Source organism: Dromiciops gliroides, chromosome 3, assembly GCF_019393635.1.
Source record: "Dromiciops gliroides isolate mDroGli1 chromosome 3, mDroGli1.pri, whole genome shotgun sequence".
Taxonomy (NCBI): Eukaryota; Metazoa; Chordata; class Mammalia; order Microbiotheria; family Microbiotheriidae; genus Dromiciops; species Dromiciops gliroides.
In genome coordinates this window covers 332774087-332794996 of record NC_057863.1, presented here as the reverse complement: position 1 = coordinate 332794996, position 20910 = coordinate 332774087, and the positions used below count along the sequence as shown (strand labels likewise).

General features: G+C 39.0%; 2 protein-coding genes across 6 annotated transcripts in view; one reads left to right on the top strand and one right to left on the bottom strand.

The window, feature by feature from the left end:
* The window catches only part of IQCB1 (IQ motif containing B1), a 69822-nt gene extending 53173 nt beyond the window's left edge, over positions 1-16649 (bottom strand). Inside the window, exons 1-5 of one of the 5 annotated variants that reach the window (XM_043990413.1) lie at positions 16452-16649; positions 14044-14125; positions 11009-11114; positions 10091-10253; positions 806-935 (exon numbers count right to left, since the gene is read on the bottom strand). In XM_043990413.1, the coding sequence (XP_043846348.1) occupies positions 806-935; positions 10091-10253; positions 11009-11108 (393 nt within the window). In that variant the 5' untranslated portion in view covers positions 11109-11114; positions 14044-14125; positions 16452-16649. The remainder of the gene's footprint in view (positions 1-805; positions 936-10090; positions 10254-11008; positions 11115-14043; positions 14126-16451) is intronic. The other 4 variants (XM_043990411.1, XM_043990414.1, XM_043990412.1 and 1 more) reach the window with 4 other exon arrangements.
* Positions 16650-16758: 109 nt separating this feature from the next.
* The window catches only part of EAF2 (ELL associated factor 2), a 46011-nt gene continuing 41859 nt past the window's right edge, over positions 16759-20910 (top strand). Inside the window, exon 1 of the mRNA XM_043990416.1 lies at positions 16759-16957. Within this exon, the coding sequence (XP_043846351.1) occupies positions 16852-16957 (106 nt within the window). The 5' untranslated portion in view covers positions 16759-16851. The remainder of the gene's footprint in view (positions 16958-20910) is intronic.

Here is a 20910-nt window from a genome sequence, read left to right as displayed (position 1 = left end):
TTGCTGTTTCATTCCTTTTGTACATGATCAAGGTCTCAACAGTCCTCTGGCTAATTTTATATACACATTAAAAATCTTTTATGACTAAGCCTATATGGCAATACTTTACACCAAAATGCTTTGAAAGGAATAAAGTACCATAGAAATGTGGAAAATGTAATTATTAATTTTTACTTGAAAATAAAATACTAAATATTTATGTTTTTAAAATGTTAAGACCTTTTGCAAGTTTATAAGGCATAGAGGACAGTGAAGCACAGAGATTTTTATTCTCTACCCCTAGAGGGGGCTGTTAAAAGTAATGGATTTAGGGGCAGCTAAGTGGCACAGTGGATAAAGCACCGGCCCTGGATTCAGGAGGTCCTGAGTTCAAATTCGGCCTCAGACACTTGACACTTACTAGCTGTGTGACCCTGGGCAAGTCACTTAAACCCAATTGCCCCCCCACCAAAGTAATGGATTTAGAAATCAAAATCTTCCCTCCTCTTACAGTTCCAGGAGAAGTTATATCCTGAGTTGGAGACATTGGAAACAAATATTCCTTTGGACAGTTTTGAAGGCAAGTGGGAGACAGAAGCCTTAAAATATAGCTGTAGCTTTCTTTTTACTCCATTCCAACCCAAATTTTACAACTTTCAAGTCTAAGTCACCTTCTCCCAACATTTTTCTTTGATTGCAACCAAAAAAACATTAGAAGTTTCTGCTTTATTTTTTAGTCTTACTTTATATCAAATAGCCAACAAAAAAATAATGTTCTTTCATAGATAGCAGAAATGTTTTCAGAGGGATGAACACATGCACATACCTCAACTGCATTGATGTAACATTTTTGCAATCGCCTCCCTAAAATCAGGAAATTTTCTGCAGCTGAAGGAAGTAATTTATCGTAAAATTCTTCTGCATCTTCTGTTGGCTCCAAGCCCACACAGCATTGGCTAAAACAAGAATATATAGTTTTGTGTGTGATTTGGTTTGTACTTATTACAAATGTTAAACACTAAAGCTGTAATAAATACTGAACTTCTTTAGCCACAGTTCCTTAGCATCCTTTTTCTGTCATGACTGCCTGACAAAGGGCTCTTCCTTCAATATCAGACTGTTAACTTTCAGAAAAAGTAAACTTACTTAGGAAAAATAAAGAAAGTATAGATCATACCAATAATTATATCTAGCATTTAGATGTCCTGAGCACCTAGCAATCATGTGAGGTTTAGCTGGCTTGAAGGAGCATACAAGAGAAACACTGAGTCATTCAAAAATAGAAATATATCATATGTGATATCTGTGTTTATCAATTCTTTTTGGAAAAAAATTAACATCTGAAAAATACAAAGAAGTTAAACTCAAAGGGAAATCAGGAAAATAAGAGTTTTAATTCCAACTAGGCTACTGATGTTTCTTTGTAGTGCTTACACCTCCAAAATTTCTGCTTTTATTCATTCCTTTATTTGTCCGAAGGGAAAGGGACATAAAAGAAAAGAACTCTGTTTTTAATACACTTTAGAGAAACAATTTCTTAAATATTTGGAAACACAATAAGGGAACAATTTAGTCTAATGCACACGTGATCCTAACTACATTCCAGAACATTCCCAACCAGTGGTCTTCTAGCTTCTGTGAACTAACAAGCATTCATTAAGTGTCTACTAGCCAGGCACTGTGCTAAACACTAGGGATACATAGAAAAGTAAAAGACAGTCCTTCCTCTAAAGAAGTTCACAGTCTACTTGGACAGACAACATGGAAACAATTATATATAAGCAACACACACATACCCACCCAATAAACTGGAAATAATCCATATGGGGAGGGGGCACCAAGATTAAAGAAAATTGAGAATTACAGAAGGTAAAACTTTAGTTGAGACTTGAAGGAAGCTGAAAGGCAGAGATGAAGAGGTAGAGAGTTCTTGGAATAGGGGACAGCAAGTGAAAACGTTCCAAGTCTGAAGATAGTCTAATTAGAGAAACAGCAAGGAAGCCACAGTCACTAGATCACAAAGCACACTTTGGGGTGGGTGGGTGAGAGAGGAGGGGAGGAGTAAGGAGAAAAAGGACTGAAAAAGCTTGAAGAGGTCAAATTATGAAAGGCTTTAAAATCCAAACAGTGGATTTTATACTTGATCCTGGAGGTAACAGGGAACCACTGGAGTTTACTGAATGGGGATGGACATGATTAGTCTTAAACTTTAGGGAGATCAATATGACAGCTGAGTGAATAATGGAAAGGAATAGGGAGAGACCTGAGGCAAGGAGAATAGTTAGAGGCTATCTATTGTAATAGTCCAGTTGAAGTGATAAGAATTAGCACCAGGGTGGTGGTAGTGTCAGAAAAGGGAGCATATGAGAGAGATGTTACAAAGTTAAAATAGATAGGCCTTGGCAACAGATTGGATAAAGGGTGCTAAGAGCGAAAAGCTGAGGAAGACACCTACATTGTGAGCCTGGGTGACCTGAAAGATGGTGATGCTCTCTACAGTATGTGTCATTTAAAATTATATGGGGGTAGGGACACCTAGATGGCTCAGTGCATAGAGCACCGGCCCTGGAGTCAGGAGTACCTGAGTTCAAATCTGGCCTCAGACACTTAACACTTACTAGCTGTGTGACCCTGGGCAAGTCACTTAACCCCAACTGCCTTACTAAAAAAATATATATATATGGGGGTGCCTATCTCTGTCCTAAGTTTTAGGGAATTTAGCTGGGGTTTCTAATATATTGCTACTTATAAATGAGAGCCTATAACACTAGTATTTGGCATTAGCATTTATTAAAGCATATTACAAATTAGTAAAGAGAGAGCACACGGCTCCAACAGTTCAGAAGCCCTATATTACCTAGATTAGAGAGAGACTGAGGGGACCGCATGGGTGCCTCCTCTGGCATCCCAGACAGGAGAGCCCCTGAGAGAGCTTAAACTCCCTGTGGTCTGGAGGAGAGGCAGCCCTTACACACTGCTCAAAGGTAATTGGCCAGAATCATTCAAATCTATTGGTTTATTGGACTTAAGGGTGGTCCATATTAAAATAAGCAGTATGTACTGAGGTCAGAGTCCAGAGGACAGGCCCTCTGAGGGGAAAGGCTTTCAGGTAGGTGTAGTTTTAATCTCTATTGTCTCTATTCAGACTCCAAAGTCCAACTTTACTGACCCTGGGCTGGCTCTGAAACAGATCAGGCAAGGCTCCCTCAAATTGGCGTTGGGGGGGGGGCTCTGGGACCCCCAAACCCATTATTTTCTCACAATTCATAAGGAAGTAAGGAAGAGGGAAGGATTTTTGGGAAGTTAAAGAGTTCCATTTTGGATATATTGAGTTTAAGATGGCTACAAGTCATTCAATTTGAGATGTCCAAGAGAGTTAAAGATGCAGGACAAATAAATCTGAGAATCGTTAGAAGATAATGATAATTCAATCCATAAGAGCTCATGAGATCACCAAATGAAATAGTATAGAGGGAAAAGAGAGACAAGGATAGGTCTTTGCAGAATATGCAGTACTAGTGGGCAAGACCCAGATGAATACCTAGTGATGAAGACTGAGAAGAAGCACTCAGCCAAATAAGAGAAGAACCAGAAGAGAATAATGTCACAAAAACCTAGAGAGAAAAACTTATCAAAAAGAGGGTGACTCGACATTGTAAGAGGCTGCAGAGCAGTCAAGAAGTATGAGAATGAAAAATGGTCATTAGATTTGGAAATTAAGAGATCATTGGTAACTTTGGAAAGAGCAGTTTAAGTTGAATAACAACATCAGAAGCCAAACTGCAAAGAGTTAAGAAGGGAGTGAGAGTAAAGGAAGTGGAGGCACATACCATAAGCAGCTTTCAAAAGGAGTTTAGCCAGAAAAGGAAAAAAAGATATAGGGTGATAGCAAGGATGGCTGGATCAAGGGCAGGTTTTTTGAGGATAGAAAAGACATAGGAGCATTCATAGGCAGCAGGGAAGCAGCCAGTTAATAGTAAGAGACTTTAAGATAAGTAACAGAGCAGAGATAGTAGGAAAGACAATCTGCTGGAGAAGATGAAACGGATGCCAAAAGACCTCCAATGAGGGAAAACCCACTTGCACCTGAGGTAGGACCTCAGTGTCCTCTTTTGGACACTCAGAATGCAAAGACAAAAACAAAAGAGCTCCTTGCCCTCAAGGAACCCAACAGGTATTACAGCCAACAATGATGAAGTCTTAGACAAATAAACAAATATGGTGTTGGGGGGGGGGATTAGTGTTATTCTAAGTGGTGTCTTTTGAAGACAAAGAACCATGCAGAAGGGAAAATTACTTTAAGATGTGAAATTTGCTTAGGCTAAGGTGGTACCTGAGAATAGAGTTTGGATTTCTGGGCCATGGCTTAAAATATAGAAATGACAAACTCCAGATTAGGAATTGAATACATCTAGCAAAAACTGATAAGAATATATTTTCTGGATGTTTTACAAACCTAATCAAGAGGACTTTAAACTAAAAAGGATGGAGGAAGAAGGAAATTGCCTACATATATCCAACAAATGATATAATAGACCATAACTCCAGTAAAGAAAGAAGAATACCATCTGAAATACCCAGACGTTCACAGGACAAAAATCCACAGACAAAAATCCAATGAAAGTGAAAGCCACAAATTCTATTATTGTCTTGATTGTATATAATCACAAGAATTCCCTCCTAAAGTTTGTGATAGAGTAGAGGAAAGCCAGGCACAGTATGACATGCATCCTAAATTTGGAAAAGGCAAATTTTAAAGGGCTTAGAAAAAGGATGGATGGTAGGACATGATTCTTCTAGTGTATTTTTTGGGGGGGCGGGGGAAGGGAATGTGGCCTAGAGAATTATAGAAATATGCTTTATCCTATGGAAGGGGGAAAATATCTGTTAAGCAAAAACATCAAAAAAATGCTGGGGATTTCCCCCCACAAAAACATCTGTACTTCATATACCAGAAAGAATAAAACTAGGGGAGGAAAAAGAGCCCTACAAAATGAACTAATGCCAGAAGGATATTTTTTACTTTGAAGAAATTCAAATAGAAAATAATCCAATGCTTTTTTTATGTTTTCTGGTTGTTGTGATGTGGCTGAACCACAAATGTTGGTAAAATACTATTTTTTATTCTTTTAGAAGATTAATTCCTTTTGCATATTCAACTCTTGCCTCTCCTCACAAAAGAAAAGATTTTCTCCCCCAATTTCCTACCTGCCATAAAGCTTCTCTCTTCCATGCAAATGAACTTGTTTCTCATACAAGGTGTGACCATGAGTTTGATTTTATTTTAAACAAACATAAAAAACATAAACATTCAAATAAGTTTTGTTCTATTAGGCTATATGTTCATTCTAATGATGCTACCAGTGCTCAAACATTTTTGGAATTGTCTTCATCACCTATATCTCATTCTTCTAAATAAACCTTAACAGTAGCAAATCTTTCACGTTTAAGGATAGATTTTGCTTCTGCAAATATCCAAAAGCCATTTGGAGACAAGATTAGAAAATATGGAGGATAATAGCAAAAATGTTACATCTGGTCTTGAACTAAAGCTTATTTTTCCTTTATCCTCTATCTTGCTTAGCATTGTACTTTACATATAGCAGCTACTCAAAAAATATGATTAAGAAAAAACTACTGCCCCCAAAAGGGAACTCCTAAAGAATATTTCTAAAGATGTTGCTAGCAATGACACCATTAGTATAAATGTTCTGCCTTCCAAAGTGACTGTTTCAATGGACAACATTCATACAAATATATGAATTGTGATGTTTGTTTAAAAAATGAAGAGAAAATTAATCTCATTACTTTAGTCACATTTACATAATGAATACCTATATGCAGTGAAGATATAGAATTCCTTTTCTAGTATGAGTCTGCTCTTGAAAACAAAGAAAAGTAAATACGATAAATTCACTGGGCTTTGATAGGCTCTTCCATTGTAAGTCTCTTTAAACAAATGGGTTTACTGCTTCCGCTTTCTAAACCCTCCCTTCAAAACAAAACAAAAACCTTGCCCTCTGCTAGCTGGCACTTTACCAACCAGAAAGCACTAGAAATTGGCATTTCTGATGACCCCTATCATGTACATCTTCAACCTAGTAAGAGGAATTGATGTTAAAGACAACAGAATGCTGGAGTTAGCATAGGAAGTTAGATATTTAACATTTCATCCTATTTTGTTTGGGATGGAGAGGAGCTAGCTAGATCTCTGATTTCCTAAGGGTTTTATAAGCAATACTGATTTACATATCTAAATCACTACTCTTTCATTCATTTATGAGTCTCAGGAGGAAAACAAGGAAAATCACAGTACAAATAACTCCCAATTCTCCAACACACCAGCTAATGAAGTTTTCTTATAAGAATATAAGGGGTGGGGCAGAGCCAAGATGGCAGAAGAAAGGCAGTATCTCCCCATAGCTCTCCCCAAAGTTCCTCCAAATACCTTTAAATAATGCCATAAGACAATTCCTAGAGCAGCAGAACCCACAAAAGGACAGGGTGGAATAATGTTCCAGCCAAAGACAACTTAGGTCAGCAGAAAAGAGTGAGAGTGGAACACAGTCCAGCACAGGCCACATCAGCACAGACTTGGCCTCAGGAAACCAAAAGCAGGCCTTGGGAGCCACTGAATCAGTTGCAGCAGCTGCTGCTTCTGGAGCTCTCAGACCACAAAAGGTAAGAGGGTTGAACTACTGGTCAGAAGAAGATTACAGGGGTCTCTTTGCTAGTACTGAGACAGGATTGTTTTGCTTTGCACATACTTGGTTCCAGGTTGCAGTCCTGAAGAGGGAGTCCCAGGGCGAGGAGGAACGCTAGCACACCAAAGCTTGGAGCCTCAGTGGAATGAGGACCCTCCTCACAGTTCTAGGATAGTAAAGAGTACTTGTGGTCTCTCTCACAGACCACAGCACAGGCCAGGAGAGTAGTAACCTTTCCTTAGATCATACCATCTTGGAAGAACAGAAAGGTTTCTAGAGGTATCTCTGAAAACAGCTGCATAAAACCCCTAAATCTTGGGACAGTGCATCCTCCACCCTGAAAGCAGAGCCCTACTTTAGCAAAGAGTTAAAAGTCAAGAAATAGGCTGGGAAAATGAGCAAACAACATAAAAAATCCTGACCACAGAAAGTTACTATGGGGACAAAGAAGAGCAAAACATACACTCAGCAGAAGATAACAAAGTCAAAGCTTCTACATCCAAAGCCTCCAAGAAAACTATGAATTGGTCTCAGGCTATGAAAGAACTCAGAAAGGATTTTGAAAATCAAGTAAGAAAGATAGAGTAAAAATTGGGAAGAGAAATGAGAGTGATGTAGGGAAATCATGAAAAAAAAAGTCAACAACTTAGTAAAGGAGAAAAAAATTCACTGAAGAAAAAATAACTCCTTAAAAAGTAGAACTGGGGGCAGCTAGGTGGCACAGTGGATAGAGCACTGGCCCTGGAGTCAGGAGTACCTGAGTTCAAATCCGGCCTCAGACATTTAACACTTACTAGCTGTCTGACCCTGGGCAAGTCACTTAAACCCAATTGCCTCACTAAAAAAAAAAAAAAAGTAGAACTGGCCAAATGGAAAAGGAAGTACAAAAGCTCACTGAAGAATATAATTCCTTAACAATTAGAAATGAACAAATGGAAGCTAGTGACTTTATGAGAAGTCAAGAAGCAATAAAACAAAACCAAAAAAAAAAATGAAAAAATAGAAGACAATGTGAACTATCTCACTGGAAAAATGACCTAGAAAATAGATCCAGGATAGATAATTTAAAAATTATTGGACTACCTGGAAGCCATGGTCAAAAAAAAAAAAAAAAAAGAACCTGTACACCATCTTTCAAGAAATCATCGGGGCAGCTAGGTGGCACAACGGATAGAGTATTGGCCTTGGAGTCAGGAGGACCTGAGTTCAAATCTGGCCTCAGACACTTATCACTTTAACACTTACTAGCTGTGTGACCCTAGGCAAGTCACTTAACCCCAATTGCCTCACCAAAAAAAAAAAAAAAAAGAAAAGAAAAGAAAGAAATCATCAAGGAAAACTGCCCTTATATTCTAGAACCAGGGGGTCAAATAGACAATTAAAGAATGTACTGATCACTTGCTGAAAGAGATCCCAAAATGAAAACTCCCAGGAATATTATAGCCAAATTCCAGAGCTCCCAGGTCAAGAAGAAAATATTACAAGCAGCCAGAAATAAAAATTCAAGTATCATGAAGCCACAGTCAGGATAACATTAAATTTAGCAGTTTCTACATTAAAAGAATGGAGGGCTTGGAACATGATATTCCAGAGGGCAAAGGAACTGGGATTACAACCAAGAATCACCTACCCAGAAAAACTGTGTATAATTCCTTTAGAGGAAAAAATGGGCATTCAGTGAAAGAGAGGACTTTCAGGCATCCTTAATGAAAAGATGACAACTGAATAGAAAATCTGACTTAATGCAAGACTCAAGAGAAGCATAAAAAAGTAATTAAGAAAAGGAAACCATAAGGGAATTTAATAAGGTTAAACTGTTAACATTCCTACATAGGAAGATGATACTTGTAACTCCTAAGAACTTTCTCATTATTAGCACAATTGGAAGGAGTATATATATATAGACAGAGGCACAGGTGTGAGTTGAAAATGAAGGGATGATATCTAAATTTTTTTAAAATAAAAGGATGATATGTAAAATACAAATAAACAAATGAGAAAGGAATGCACTGGGAGAGAAGGAAAGGGAGAGGTAGAATGGGGTAAATTAATTCACATAAAAGAGGCAAGGAAAAGCTTTTAAAGGGAGGGGGAGTGAATGAACCTTACTCTTATCAGAACTGGCTCAAAGAGAGAATAGCATACATACTCAATTGGTTATGGAAATCTATCTTATCCTGCAGGAAAGTAGGAGGGGAAGGGAATAAGAAAAGTGGGGGGGGGAATGGTGGGGATGGAATGATAGAAGGGAGGGCAGATTGAAGAGAGATAGTCAGAAGTAAAACACTTTTGAGGAGGGAAAGAGTAAAAGGAGAGCAAGAATAGAATAAACAGGGGTGGGGAAGAATAGAGGGAAATACATTTGGCAATAGCAACTGTCAAAAAAAATTTGAAGCAAGTTTCTCTGAATACAAATCATTCCCCAGTTGATATATGACCAAAAAATATGAACAGTTTTAGGATGAAGCAATCAAAGGTATCTATAGCCATATGGAAAAAAATGCTCTAACTCACTATTGGATGCAGAGATGCAAATCAAAAAAATTCTGGGGTAATACCTCAATCCTTATTAGATTGGCTAATGGAACAGAAAAGGAAAATGACAAATATTGGAGGGGATATGGAGAAAATAAGACATTAATGCACTGTTGGTGGAGTTGTAAACTGATTCAACCATTCTAAAGAGCAATTTGAAAATATATCCTAAGGGCTATAAAATCATGCATGCTCTTTAACCTAGCAATACCACTACTAGGTCTGCATGCAAAAAGAAATGAAAAACAAAAAGGAAAAGGACCTGAAAATATTTATAACAGCTCTTTTCTGGTGACAAAGAATTGGAAGTTGAGAAGATACCCACCAATTGGGAAATGGCTGAACAAATTGTAATATGTTCTAGAAGAAATGATGAGCAGGATGCTCTCAGAAAAACCTGGAAAGACTTACATGAGATGATGCAAAGTGAAATGTACTGTGTACCAAGTGACAGCAACATTGTAAGATGATACCATGTGAATGACTTAGCTATTCTCAGCAATACAATGATCCAAAAGAACTCAGAAGGACTTATGATGAAAAATACTATTCATTCCCAAAGAAAGAACTGAAAGTGTCTGAATACAGATAGAAGCATAATTCTTTTTTAAACTTTCTTTAATTTTCTTGAGGTTTTTTTTGTCTGTTTTCTTTTACAACATGACTAATATGGAAATGTTTGCCTTCTCAATTGGGGTGGTAGTGAAGGGAGGTAAAAATTTGGAACTCAAAGTTTTGAAAATTAATGTTAAAAATTTTTTACATGTAATTAGGGGATAATAAAATACTAAAGAAAAAATATAACAAAGATTCCAAAATGAAAAGGGAAATAAGAATAAGAATTAACTCTTGATTCATTTCTTCATCTTTACCTTAATATATGTGCAAGTTGGGAAATAGTCATCCAACCACCTTGGATTTTGCTTCCATCTTTTCTAAGGACCAATAGGCAATACTGAATGAGGTCATAGCAATATATGTTCTGCTTAATCTTCTTTAACTCTGAGCTTCCCAAAGGGGCACTGTTTAAAATTTCTGAGGCAAAAGGAAACAAAGCTATATTGAGTTATACCATAGTTTTTTTTTTTTAAACTGTTTAATAATAACAACTGTTAAGGGCTAAAATTCTAGCTAAACTGTCTAAAATATCTAATGAGTGGTCGCCAATAAATTATAAGCTTTAGCAAGAGTTAGACTTTTAAGCATTTATTAAGGAGAATAAGAATTTGGTAAAGAGAGAGAAAAAGGCCTAGATTCCTATCTATTAAAGGGAGAGCACATTTCTAGCTCCGCTCTCCACCAGAGTCCAAAGGAAAGAGTGTCAGACCGAGCGCTACTCTCTTCCTTCTTCCTCCCACTACCCAACGTCACTTCCTGATGCCAAAGAAAAGACTCCTGGTCTTGCCCTCAAAGACCTTCACTTCATGGGTGGAACTCTTCTACAGTAAGTCTCCAGCAAGTGGCGTCATTCCAATCGTTACACAACTTTAAAATATATTGGAAAACATCATAGCTCGTTCAAAGATACACAATATTAACCCTGTTTTGAAAGGTCTAGATTATAAGGATTTGAAGAAAAATATATAGTTTGGTACCTTGTTCGGCCACTGAGTTATTTATAAGGAAGAAAATCCAAATGTGCCCTGGAACAACTGTCAGAGTTAGCTATATATCTACAGTTCAAAATTAGATGATTAAAATAAAACTTTCCAAAATATCTTTGGAAGTTGATCCTATGTTTTCACCAATCAAATATATGTTGTACAATGACCATAGAAAAGTTTCCTTACCTTTTAATTTCAACAGTATAACAGGAACATTCTGTTCAGGGCTTTCTGTAACCTCAGCAGCTAGAGACAATATCCTTGGGTCCATAGTGATTGATTCCATTTCCCACTAGTTAATTTTTAATAAAACAGATAAATAATACAGGCCAGTTAGAGACTTATCACACTATATTATTAAAATATTTTAAATGGAGGGGCAGCTAGGTGGCACAGTAGATAGAGCGCCGGCCCTGGATTCAGGAGGATCTGAATTCAAATCCGGCCTCAGACACTTAACACTTACTAGCTGTGTGACCCTGGGCAAGTCACTTAACCCCAAATGCCTCACCAAAAAAAAAAAGAAAGAAAGAAAAAAAAGAAAAAGAAAAAATATTTTAAATGGAGATGATAGGTATTTACTAACATTTCACATTTGTAACATCAACAATTAAAAATTCAAAAGTCCATATGTAGACTGGCATTGTAGAAAAATGCCAGATCTAGAGTCAGAGCTCTAATTACCTTCTAGTTCTATTATCTCCATGATATCTATTATCCCTGTGATTCCGAAGGTATCAGCTGGGGAAAAACTATACTATTGAAATTGTGGGAGCAAGAATCTGGACAAGTACCATGTATGGCATGGTAGCAAAAAAAAAAACTTTATTAAAGATAATAAACACTAAATAACTAAAGTTTCCATTAGTAAGGAGAATCCCTATTAAAGTCCCTGCAAATTAGAAACCATAGGTATGTGAAACTTCCAGCATTACATGCTCAGTCAACTACGGAGGTCCTTTTTTATTTAGACTACCCTTAGTCATGTGCCCTAGAGAGTGATATAGGTCACATGCAATTGTTCAGGGGTTCCCTAATTGGCTGATGGCCAATCAGAACCGTCCAGTGGGGAGTTCAGCATATTGGTTGTTAAGAATAAGGTAGTCGGGGCAGCTAAGTGGTGCAGTGTGTTAAGGGCTAAAATTCTTGCTAGTCTGTCTAAAATATCTAATGAGTGGTCGCCAATCAATTACAAGCTTTAGCAAGAGTTAGACTTTTAAGCATTTATTAAGGAGAATAAGAATTTGGTAAAGAGAGAGAGAAAGGCCTAGATTCCTATCTATTAAAGGGAGAGCACATTTCTAGCTCCCTTCTCCGCCAGCGTCCTCAGGAAAGAGAGCCAGAGTCAGCGCCAGTCTCTTCCTTCCTCCTCCCACTAGTCTGCGTCACTTCCTCCCCGCCAAAGAAAAGACTCCTGGTCTTGCCCTCAAAGACCTTCGCTTCATGGGCAGAACTCTTCTACAGTAAGTATCCAGCAGGTGGCGTCATTCCAATCGTTACAAGTGGATAGAGTACCGGCCCTGGAGTCAGGAGTACCTGAGTTCAAATCCGGCCTCAGACACTTAAACACTTACTAGCTGTGTGACCCTGGGCAAGTCACTTAACCCCAATTGCCTCACTAAAAAAAAAAAAAAGAATAAGGTAGTTCACCTGGCCAGGTTTAGGCAGTGGTCACTACATGGCTTAGCAGGTCTCGCATATAGTTCCACTGACCAAGTTCAGAACAGACACAACTATAGTTAAAACCAAAAGAAGGAAACGTATGTTCACCTTGTCTTTCTGTATAAAGTCATCAGATTTCCAATCTCCCATATTGCCTTATATCACTTAATCTGTGGAAATGTGGAAGAGTTCCAGCCACAAGATATCTTTTATCATCAGAGAATTCATACATAAAAGAAGCCTTATGAATGTAACAAATGTGGGAAGGCCTTTAACAAGAATGAAATCTTATTCTTCATTAGAGAATTGGTACAAGAAACCTTATAAATGTAATGAAATGGGAAAGCCTTCAGTCAAAGAGGCCATTTTAATGAATAAAGAATTTATACTGGGAACAAAAACCCTATAAATGGAAAAAGTGCTTGGAGTCAGATGACCTGGGTTCTAATTCCAGGCTTGCCACTTACTACTTTGTATAGGGGGAGGGGGAGAGAGAGAGGTAAAAGCAAGTCACTTCAATTTGGGAAAGCCTTACTTTCCTAAAAAGAGGATGAACTAAATTAATTCTAAGTACCGTTTTAGCTTTAAGTCTTATGATGCTTTGATATATGTTAATTGTGTCAAACAGAACATCAGTTGTTTTTGACAATGATTATTTGTTCTAATAGAGAAATCAACCCTTCTAGCAAAAGTTATTAGTCTGCTGAACAAGGATGCTTCATTTCTCAACGATTCAAGAAACGTTGATTTGAATTAGCTTTGGCAAATAAAATTCGTGACTGAGCTCTCTGATGAAACTACAAAATCAATCTAGGAAAATAATAATTCTTTTGAATATTGTATCAAAAATCAAAGCTACTTATTACTGAATTGTGAAAAGTATATATGCATATGTAAACCTCTATATGAGGGTTTAAGCAAATGGCAATGAGTTTTGTGGGGGAAAACATTACTGAGTATTGCTGACCAGATTTTAGATAAGATCAAATAATATTTCTAAAACATTTAGTACAGTGCCTGGCCCATAGTGTTTGTTCTCTTCCCCCCTCTCTTCATATAAAATTATATCATATAAAATGATATGATATAATTTATCATATTACTTATAATATTCTCATGGCAATTTACTGATATAAAAACCACAATTTAACTTGGTTGGATTCAATAAAATCTACCATCTCTTCTCATTCTCCATGTTATTTCAAATAACATTTAAATGTTATGCTTTCATAGACTTCATTTTTCTTTCAAAAGACAACCCATAATAACTAGCTATATTTGGACTAAGTAGCAGCTTATGGTAAGATTCCATGTTCTAGTCCACCATAGATCTTTTGAATTGAAGTTCAGACAATTAAGTGATTAGACTAAGCACCTTATATTTTATTTGGTCATGGAGACAACACAGTTAAAAAAACAAAGTCCTAAAAGAATGCAAACAGTTGGCACAATCACATAAAATAAAAAGGTTTCATATGATACCATTTTTTTCCAACTACAGTAATATCCACATTTATCAGGAGGTCAAATTACCTCAAATCACCTGGAACATAACTCACCAGGAAGTGAAAAAAGCCTCAGGACTTTTTTCTGAAACAAATCTGAAGAGAATGTGACTGTTCTCTGAAGTAATATCTGAAACTGTTAAATGTAAATATTTAAGATATGAAACTACATTTTGAATAGTTTAAATTTTTTTCTATACCTATAAGTATATGACTGTTGAGCAAGATACAAACTCTTTCCCCCCACTTTAGGTAGCTTACCATAGCTGAAACTTCCCCCACACCCCACCTCCATTGTGCCACAGGTATAACTCTTATTTACTGAAACACTTCATTTCCTAACATTAAAAGTGGGAAATGAAGTATTCTGTGTAAATGAATTTTCCAGATACCTTTTAAGTACCCCAAACTTATTTTAATTTAGCATTTATAACACATTAAACATAATTCAAACTAATATTTATGATTCAGCATTGTTATAAGTATCAGCTATACTATCCTGTAATGAAATACTATAGTTTTTGTAGTGTGTTTCTTCCCTTACAACTAGTTTTTATTTTTGTCAGGGTGCCTCTCTTTTGCAGCAGCAGAACCTCCTCTGATTTACTGTTTCTAATCTGCTCTGGTCTAAAGCGATGACAAAATAAAAACATTTTGCTGCTGGAAGAGACCATAGAGCTAATCCAGTCCAGCCTTTTCATTTTACTGATAAAGGCACTGAGGGGTAGAAGAGATAATAAATGCTAACTAACATTTGTGTGGTTTTTAAGGTTTACAAAGAAATTTACAAATATTATTTCATATTATCCTCACAACCACCTAGGGAGGTAGGTGCTATTATTTTACAGATAAAGAAACTGAGGCAGAAATTAGTTAAATGATTTGGCCAGGGTCAAAGAACTAGATATGTTCTAGTATGTGAGTCCACATTTGAATCTACATCTTTAGGACTCCAGCTCTCTACCACTTTGCCACCTGACTCCTTCAAGAGATTAAAGAAATTTCCCTGTAAATCACACTGCTGGATATCTGTAGCTAGGCCTAGAACTGGAGTCTCCTGATTTCATATTCAGTGCTCTTTCCATCATATGTGCTTCCAAAGGGAATAAAGCTATAAAAAAGACTTACTGACACAATCTCAAGATGGGCAAATGTTTTAGTTTCTTTAGGATTAAAGACTTTTACCATCATCCCCTGGCACCCAGTATTATTTACTTCAAAAGTCCACGCCTTTGTTTTTTATAGAAACTAATGCCCCACAGTATGGACCCCGATGCCTCCATATGATTACTGTGACTTAATTCTGTGAATTCATTTAGCATTTACACGGTGCTTTAAAGTTTGAAGGGTGCTTAACAAATATTTCATCACAACCCTGAGAAGTAGGTGCTATTATCATTATACCTATTTCACAGATCAAGGAAACTGAGGCTGAGAGAGGGTTAAATGACTGCGAACTGGTTTTGAAGGCGAGGCTTTCTGACTCAAGTGCCCCACTTAACTGCAACCGCATAGGACAGCCCATAGTTCAAATAAACTAATTTACCAGCTTTAAAATATCAATTTTCGGGGCAGTGAGGTGGCGCAGTGAATGGAGCACCGGCCCTGGAATCAGGAGTACCTGAGTTCAAATCCGGCCTCAGACACTTAACACTTACTAGCTGTGGGACCCTGGGCAAGTCACTTAACCCCAATTGCCTCACTAAAAAAATAAATAAATAAATAAAATATCGGTTTTCTGAAGGGTGGAGGAAAAGGAGAAGTAAAAGTGGAATGGGGGGAAAAAACAAGGAGAGAGGAACAGGGAAGGAGGTCCTTAAAACGCTAGTCAGACGGCAACACTGAAAGAAGGTTGGGCCCGTAATCAAAAAATACTTGAGTTCAAATCCGGCCTCGGACACTAACTGTGTGATCCTGGGCAAGTCACTTAACCAGTTTCCGAAACTGTAAAATGAACATAACAGCACCTACTCCGCAGCTTTTAATAAAGTGCCTGGCATACAGTTGGCATTTAATAAACGCTTGTTTCTCCTGCCCCGCCCCTTCCCTTTTGTTCAGCGCACAAAGTGCTGGGATAAGGGTTGCCCAGGTAACCAAGGCGCCTCTCCTCCAAAACTCCCAGGGAATCTGCTCCATAATCGGGGAAGGAGAGGAAATTTGGCGCTGAAGTGGGAAGGGACACTGGAAGGCCAGCCAGACCTGGGTACTAACCCCAGGTCCACCATTTGTCTATTAGCTGAGTAATTAAGGCCCTCACTGGGCTCCAAGCTCCGCCTTTGCAGTTAGCGTCAGGGATCCCTCGGCCCCCTCAGGGTAAGAACTATGCCACGCGGCGTAAACAGCCCCTTCACTGGATTCGAGCCGAAAATCCTTCCGCCGATGGGTCAGATCACGTAGCTCCTGGTATCCCTCCGCGTGCCTCTCGCCCCTTCCCCCACCCTCGCCCCAGCTTTAGAACTTACGGCGACCGTTACCTCACCAAGAGACGACCACCTGCGGCAGCGGCTGCGCCTGCGGTCGCTCACGTCAAAGCGAGGGGCGCCAGGCCCAGCGGCCCAATGACGAATCCCTCCCCCCACCAAGATTCACTGGCGAACGACGGCTGCGCAAACCAGAGGCGGGCGCTCCCGGACCGAAAACCCTACGGCGGTTCCACTCAAAGCTCCCACGGCCACACCCCCATGCCCCACGGGTTGTCAAGCAACAGCCAATCCGCGCCGCCGCGGCTCTCCATTGGTCCGTTAGGGGCTCCGCCCCGCGCCCAGACCGGCGTGTAACTGGGAGCCGGCAGTAAGCGACGGGTAGGCTGCGGCTACGGGTCTAGGTGGCAGGTGGCGTGCTGTCTAATCGCGGCGGAGGAGGATGAATGGGCCGGTGGGGGCGCCGTACTTTGACAGCCGGGAGCGGGTGCTGAAGTTGGGAGAGAGTTTCGAGAAGCATCCGCGCAGCGCCTTCCACACCGTGCGTTGTGAGTGGGGCAAGAAGGGTCTATATACCTCGCCTTCTCTACCGGCCCCATTGTGGTTTCTCCTCACAAGTGGCTCTGCGCAATCCCCGGGGTCTCTCTCACAGATGTCCCCACCTCACCCCTGCCTCCTCTGCCTCGTCCACCCCGCAGTGGGGCCCGGGGCCAAGGTATTTATTGAGGCTGAGAGGCCCGAGGAATATAAGAGAAGCCGAGGGGGTGGGGAGGGGTTGAGTGACAGGCGGTGACAAGTTGACAGAGCCCAGGTGAGTGACAGGAGGAGGCTCCTGCCTGTTCCAGGGATGAAGAGGCAGTTGTGCGACGGACAGACAGGTCTATCTGATATAGAAAGAAGGGATCTAATCAAAGATTAAGCGAACCTGGAACCGTTTGCAAGGCAGCTGGTGCCATGCTGGTATGGGGGAGGGGGGATGCGGCGGGTGGAAGGAGGAATCGCACTTCTTGACCTCTTGTCCATGCCTTGTTTTCTTTTCCCTCCCTCTAACACCCTCACCCCCCACCTCAACCAGATGGCTCTTGTAAGGACAGTCGAAAGATTTCCATTTGTATTCCTTCATAAACAATATTTAGTAAGAGTTCACTTTGTGGAAAGTAGAATTTCAAGAGTTTAAAAAAGATCGCCTTTATGAATACTATCTGTTCTAGAGTACATACACATATTTTGGAACTTGATTCAAAAGTATTTGCTATGAAAAAGAAATACTTGGAAATCTTTCTGCACAGGAGGCAGAAACACTAATGAACGGGCTTTATGTTTGTTGGGTACTAGAGTGGCTCTTGCCTCCCCCAAGAAACTGGGTGTTTTCTTTTTCTTTCTCTTTATCTTCCTTTTCTCTTTTCTCTTCCTCTTTCTTGGTTTCCCTTATTTGAAAATGAGGGAGGTGTAGGCATGGTGGCCAAACTGAAAGAAAAAAATTTAATAGAGCTGAAGAAGATACCAAAACAATCAGGTGGGTGATAGGACTTCTGTTTGAGGGTAAGGACTTAGAACGTTTTAGTTTGGAAATGTTTCACCATGAGATATGATTGAAGTTCATAAAATCATAACACACTGGAATGGTAGGCATGAGCAGGTGGTTTTAGATCAAATAAAAAGTACACCTTGTACAAGAGCCAAAGAAAGTATTAAGTTGTTGATGAAGAGTACAGGTTAGGTAGGTTCAGAGGATTTATTACAAGTTATAGAACCATGAAATCTAGAATTCGAAGGAATCTCTAAGGTCACCTAGTCCAAACTATACTTGAATAGGAATCCAGTTGAGAATGTCCCTGACAATTGGTCATTCATTGAGCCTCTTCTTGAAAACCAATGAAGAGGGAGTCACACAGCTCATTCTTCTACTAGATAAATCCTAAACTCTAATTTTTAGGGAGATTTTGTTTTCTTACACTGAACCTGTATCATCTTCCTTTCTAAAGTAGAAACATCTGCTATTCCTAATTGTGCACTCCAGGTTCAAGCAGAACAAATCCAATTTCTCTTTGATATGACAAGTTTTTCAAGCTGTCAGGTGTTGTTCTCTATAATATGGAGAGAACAAATTCTGTGCTAAACAACCATGCTTCCTTCTTGTTTTCTGCCAACTCATGTCACTTCCATGTGTTCATCCTTGTCATCTATAGAAATGAACTGCACAGGGCCAAGGACAAATCCATGGGGTTATCCACTAGATACTTCTCCAAGTTGTTATCAACTCATTAACACCTCTCTGGGCTCTGTAATTCAACTACTTCTGTATTTACAGAATTCTCCTAGCATCTTATGCATACCCCTAATCTACCATCCTTGAAATACTAGGAGAAAAGGAAATTAGATTAGTTTGGCATGGCCTGTTCTTTTTAAAGCCATACTGGCTCTTGGTAATTACTACTTTTTAAAAAAATTTCTTTTTTTGTGAGGCAATTGGGGTTAAGTGACTTGCCCAGGGTCACACAGCTAGTAAGTATTAAGTGTCTGAGGCCGAATTTGAACTCAGGTCCTCCTGAATCCAGGGCCAGTGCTCTATCCACTTCGCCACCTAGCTGCCCCAATTACTACTTTTTTTTTTTTTTTTAATTTTAGCAGGGCAATGAGGGTTAAGTGACTTGCCCAGGGTCACACAGCTAGTGTCAAGTGTCTGATGCTGGATTTGAACTTGGGTCCTTCTGAATCCAGGGCCAGTGCTTTATCAACTGTGCCACCTAGCTGCCCCCACTACTTTTTTTTTTTATGTTCATAAATCATCCCTTTAATAGAATCAAGAATTTTTCTTTACTGTCATCTGTTATCTCATTTGCCATTAATAATGATCTTATTACTACTTTGACCTTTTTCTTGCTTCCAAAATGGCTTTTTTTTTTAGTGAGGCAATTGGGGTTAAGTGACTTGCCCAGGGTCACACAGCTAGTAAGTGTTAAGTGTCTGAGGCTGGATTTGAACTCAGGTACTCCCGACTCCAAGGCTAGTGCTCTATCCACTGCGCCACCTAGCTGCCCCCAAAATGGCTTTTAAAAGGCATTATTTTGTTTTCCATTAGCTAAACTTTGGTGCTCCTGACACTTTTCTTAAAAAGAATGTCTCTTTTATAACCTGCCTTCCCATTATCTATAGGTATCATTTAAAATTCTAAGTTGGTCAAATCCCTGTGAATCCACATGTCTCTTTAAACAACTCTTTTTCTTCAGAACAGAAGGGTTTTAATAAACTTAGAATGGGGCATTAAGGAAAACAAGTGATATTTGAATATATCCCTGACATTTTGAGTTCAACATCATAAGAAAACAGTTTTATTCTCTCACATTGGCTCATGGCCATTATCAGAAAAATAGTGAGCTTTCCAGTGTGTCATTTTAGTTGATAAATGCTTATTGAGTATATATGGTCAGCATAGCAACTTGAAGGATACAAAAGGAAGAAGAAATACTCTGCTGAAAACTGTAATCTCATTAGAGGAACAGTGTATGAAACAATTAGAGACTAGGACTGCACAACATTTGAGCAACTGATTATAGAATTGTATTAAATGCTCTGGTGGTTCACATAATAGATGTAGTCACAGGAAGCACAAGAGCACCATCTGAATTGTCCTCCCATCCTAGCTTCCTGCCTTGTTAAATACTCATGTGTGGTGGATTCTGCAATGGTAGGCCTAGGCATAAAGAATGAGGAAGAGGGGAGTACAGACACCCAATGAGATACCTTTAGTACTACTACTATTAACTAAGCCCCCATCTATTTCCTTCTCTTCACTTCGCTTCGCTTCACTTCTCCCAGTATTCCTCCCTCCAGATCTACCTTAGGTATCTGTATAAAATAATTTAGAATAAATTCTGATTTTCTCTAAAATATAGATGAACATTCCTTATAGATGTAACATTACCATCTATGTGAAGCTTTCTTACTTAGCACCTATAAAAGGAAAAAAGAAGTCACCTGCTATATTAGAGTAAAATCAGTCTGTAGGTAAATAAACATTTACTAAGAACCTACTGTGTTCTGGGCACTGGGTTCAGCACTGGGGATGCAAAGAAAGGCAAAAGGCAATCCTTGTTCTCAGATTCCCAATCTAATGGGGGAGACAAAATGCAAATAAATAACTATGTACAAACAAGCTATATACAGGATAAATCAAAAACAATCAGCATAAGGAAGGCACTAGAATTAAGAGGGATCAGGAAAAATTTCCTGTAGAAGGTGGGATTTTAGCTGAAACTTGAAGGAAGCCAGAAAGCAGAAGTAAGGAGGGAGAGCATTCCTTCCGTGGAAGATAGCTGGTGAAAATTCCCAGAGAGGTGTTGAGAGAAGAGTATCTCATTCAAGGAACAGGAAAGAGGCCCATATCACTTGGTCACAGAGTATGGATAAGTATGTGGAAGGGGGTGGGGTGGAAGGTGTAAGAAAACTGGAGAGGTTGGAAGGGGCCAGGTTACAAAAGGTATTAAAAGTCAAAATCTGT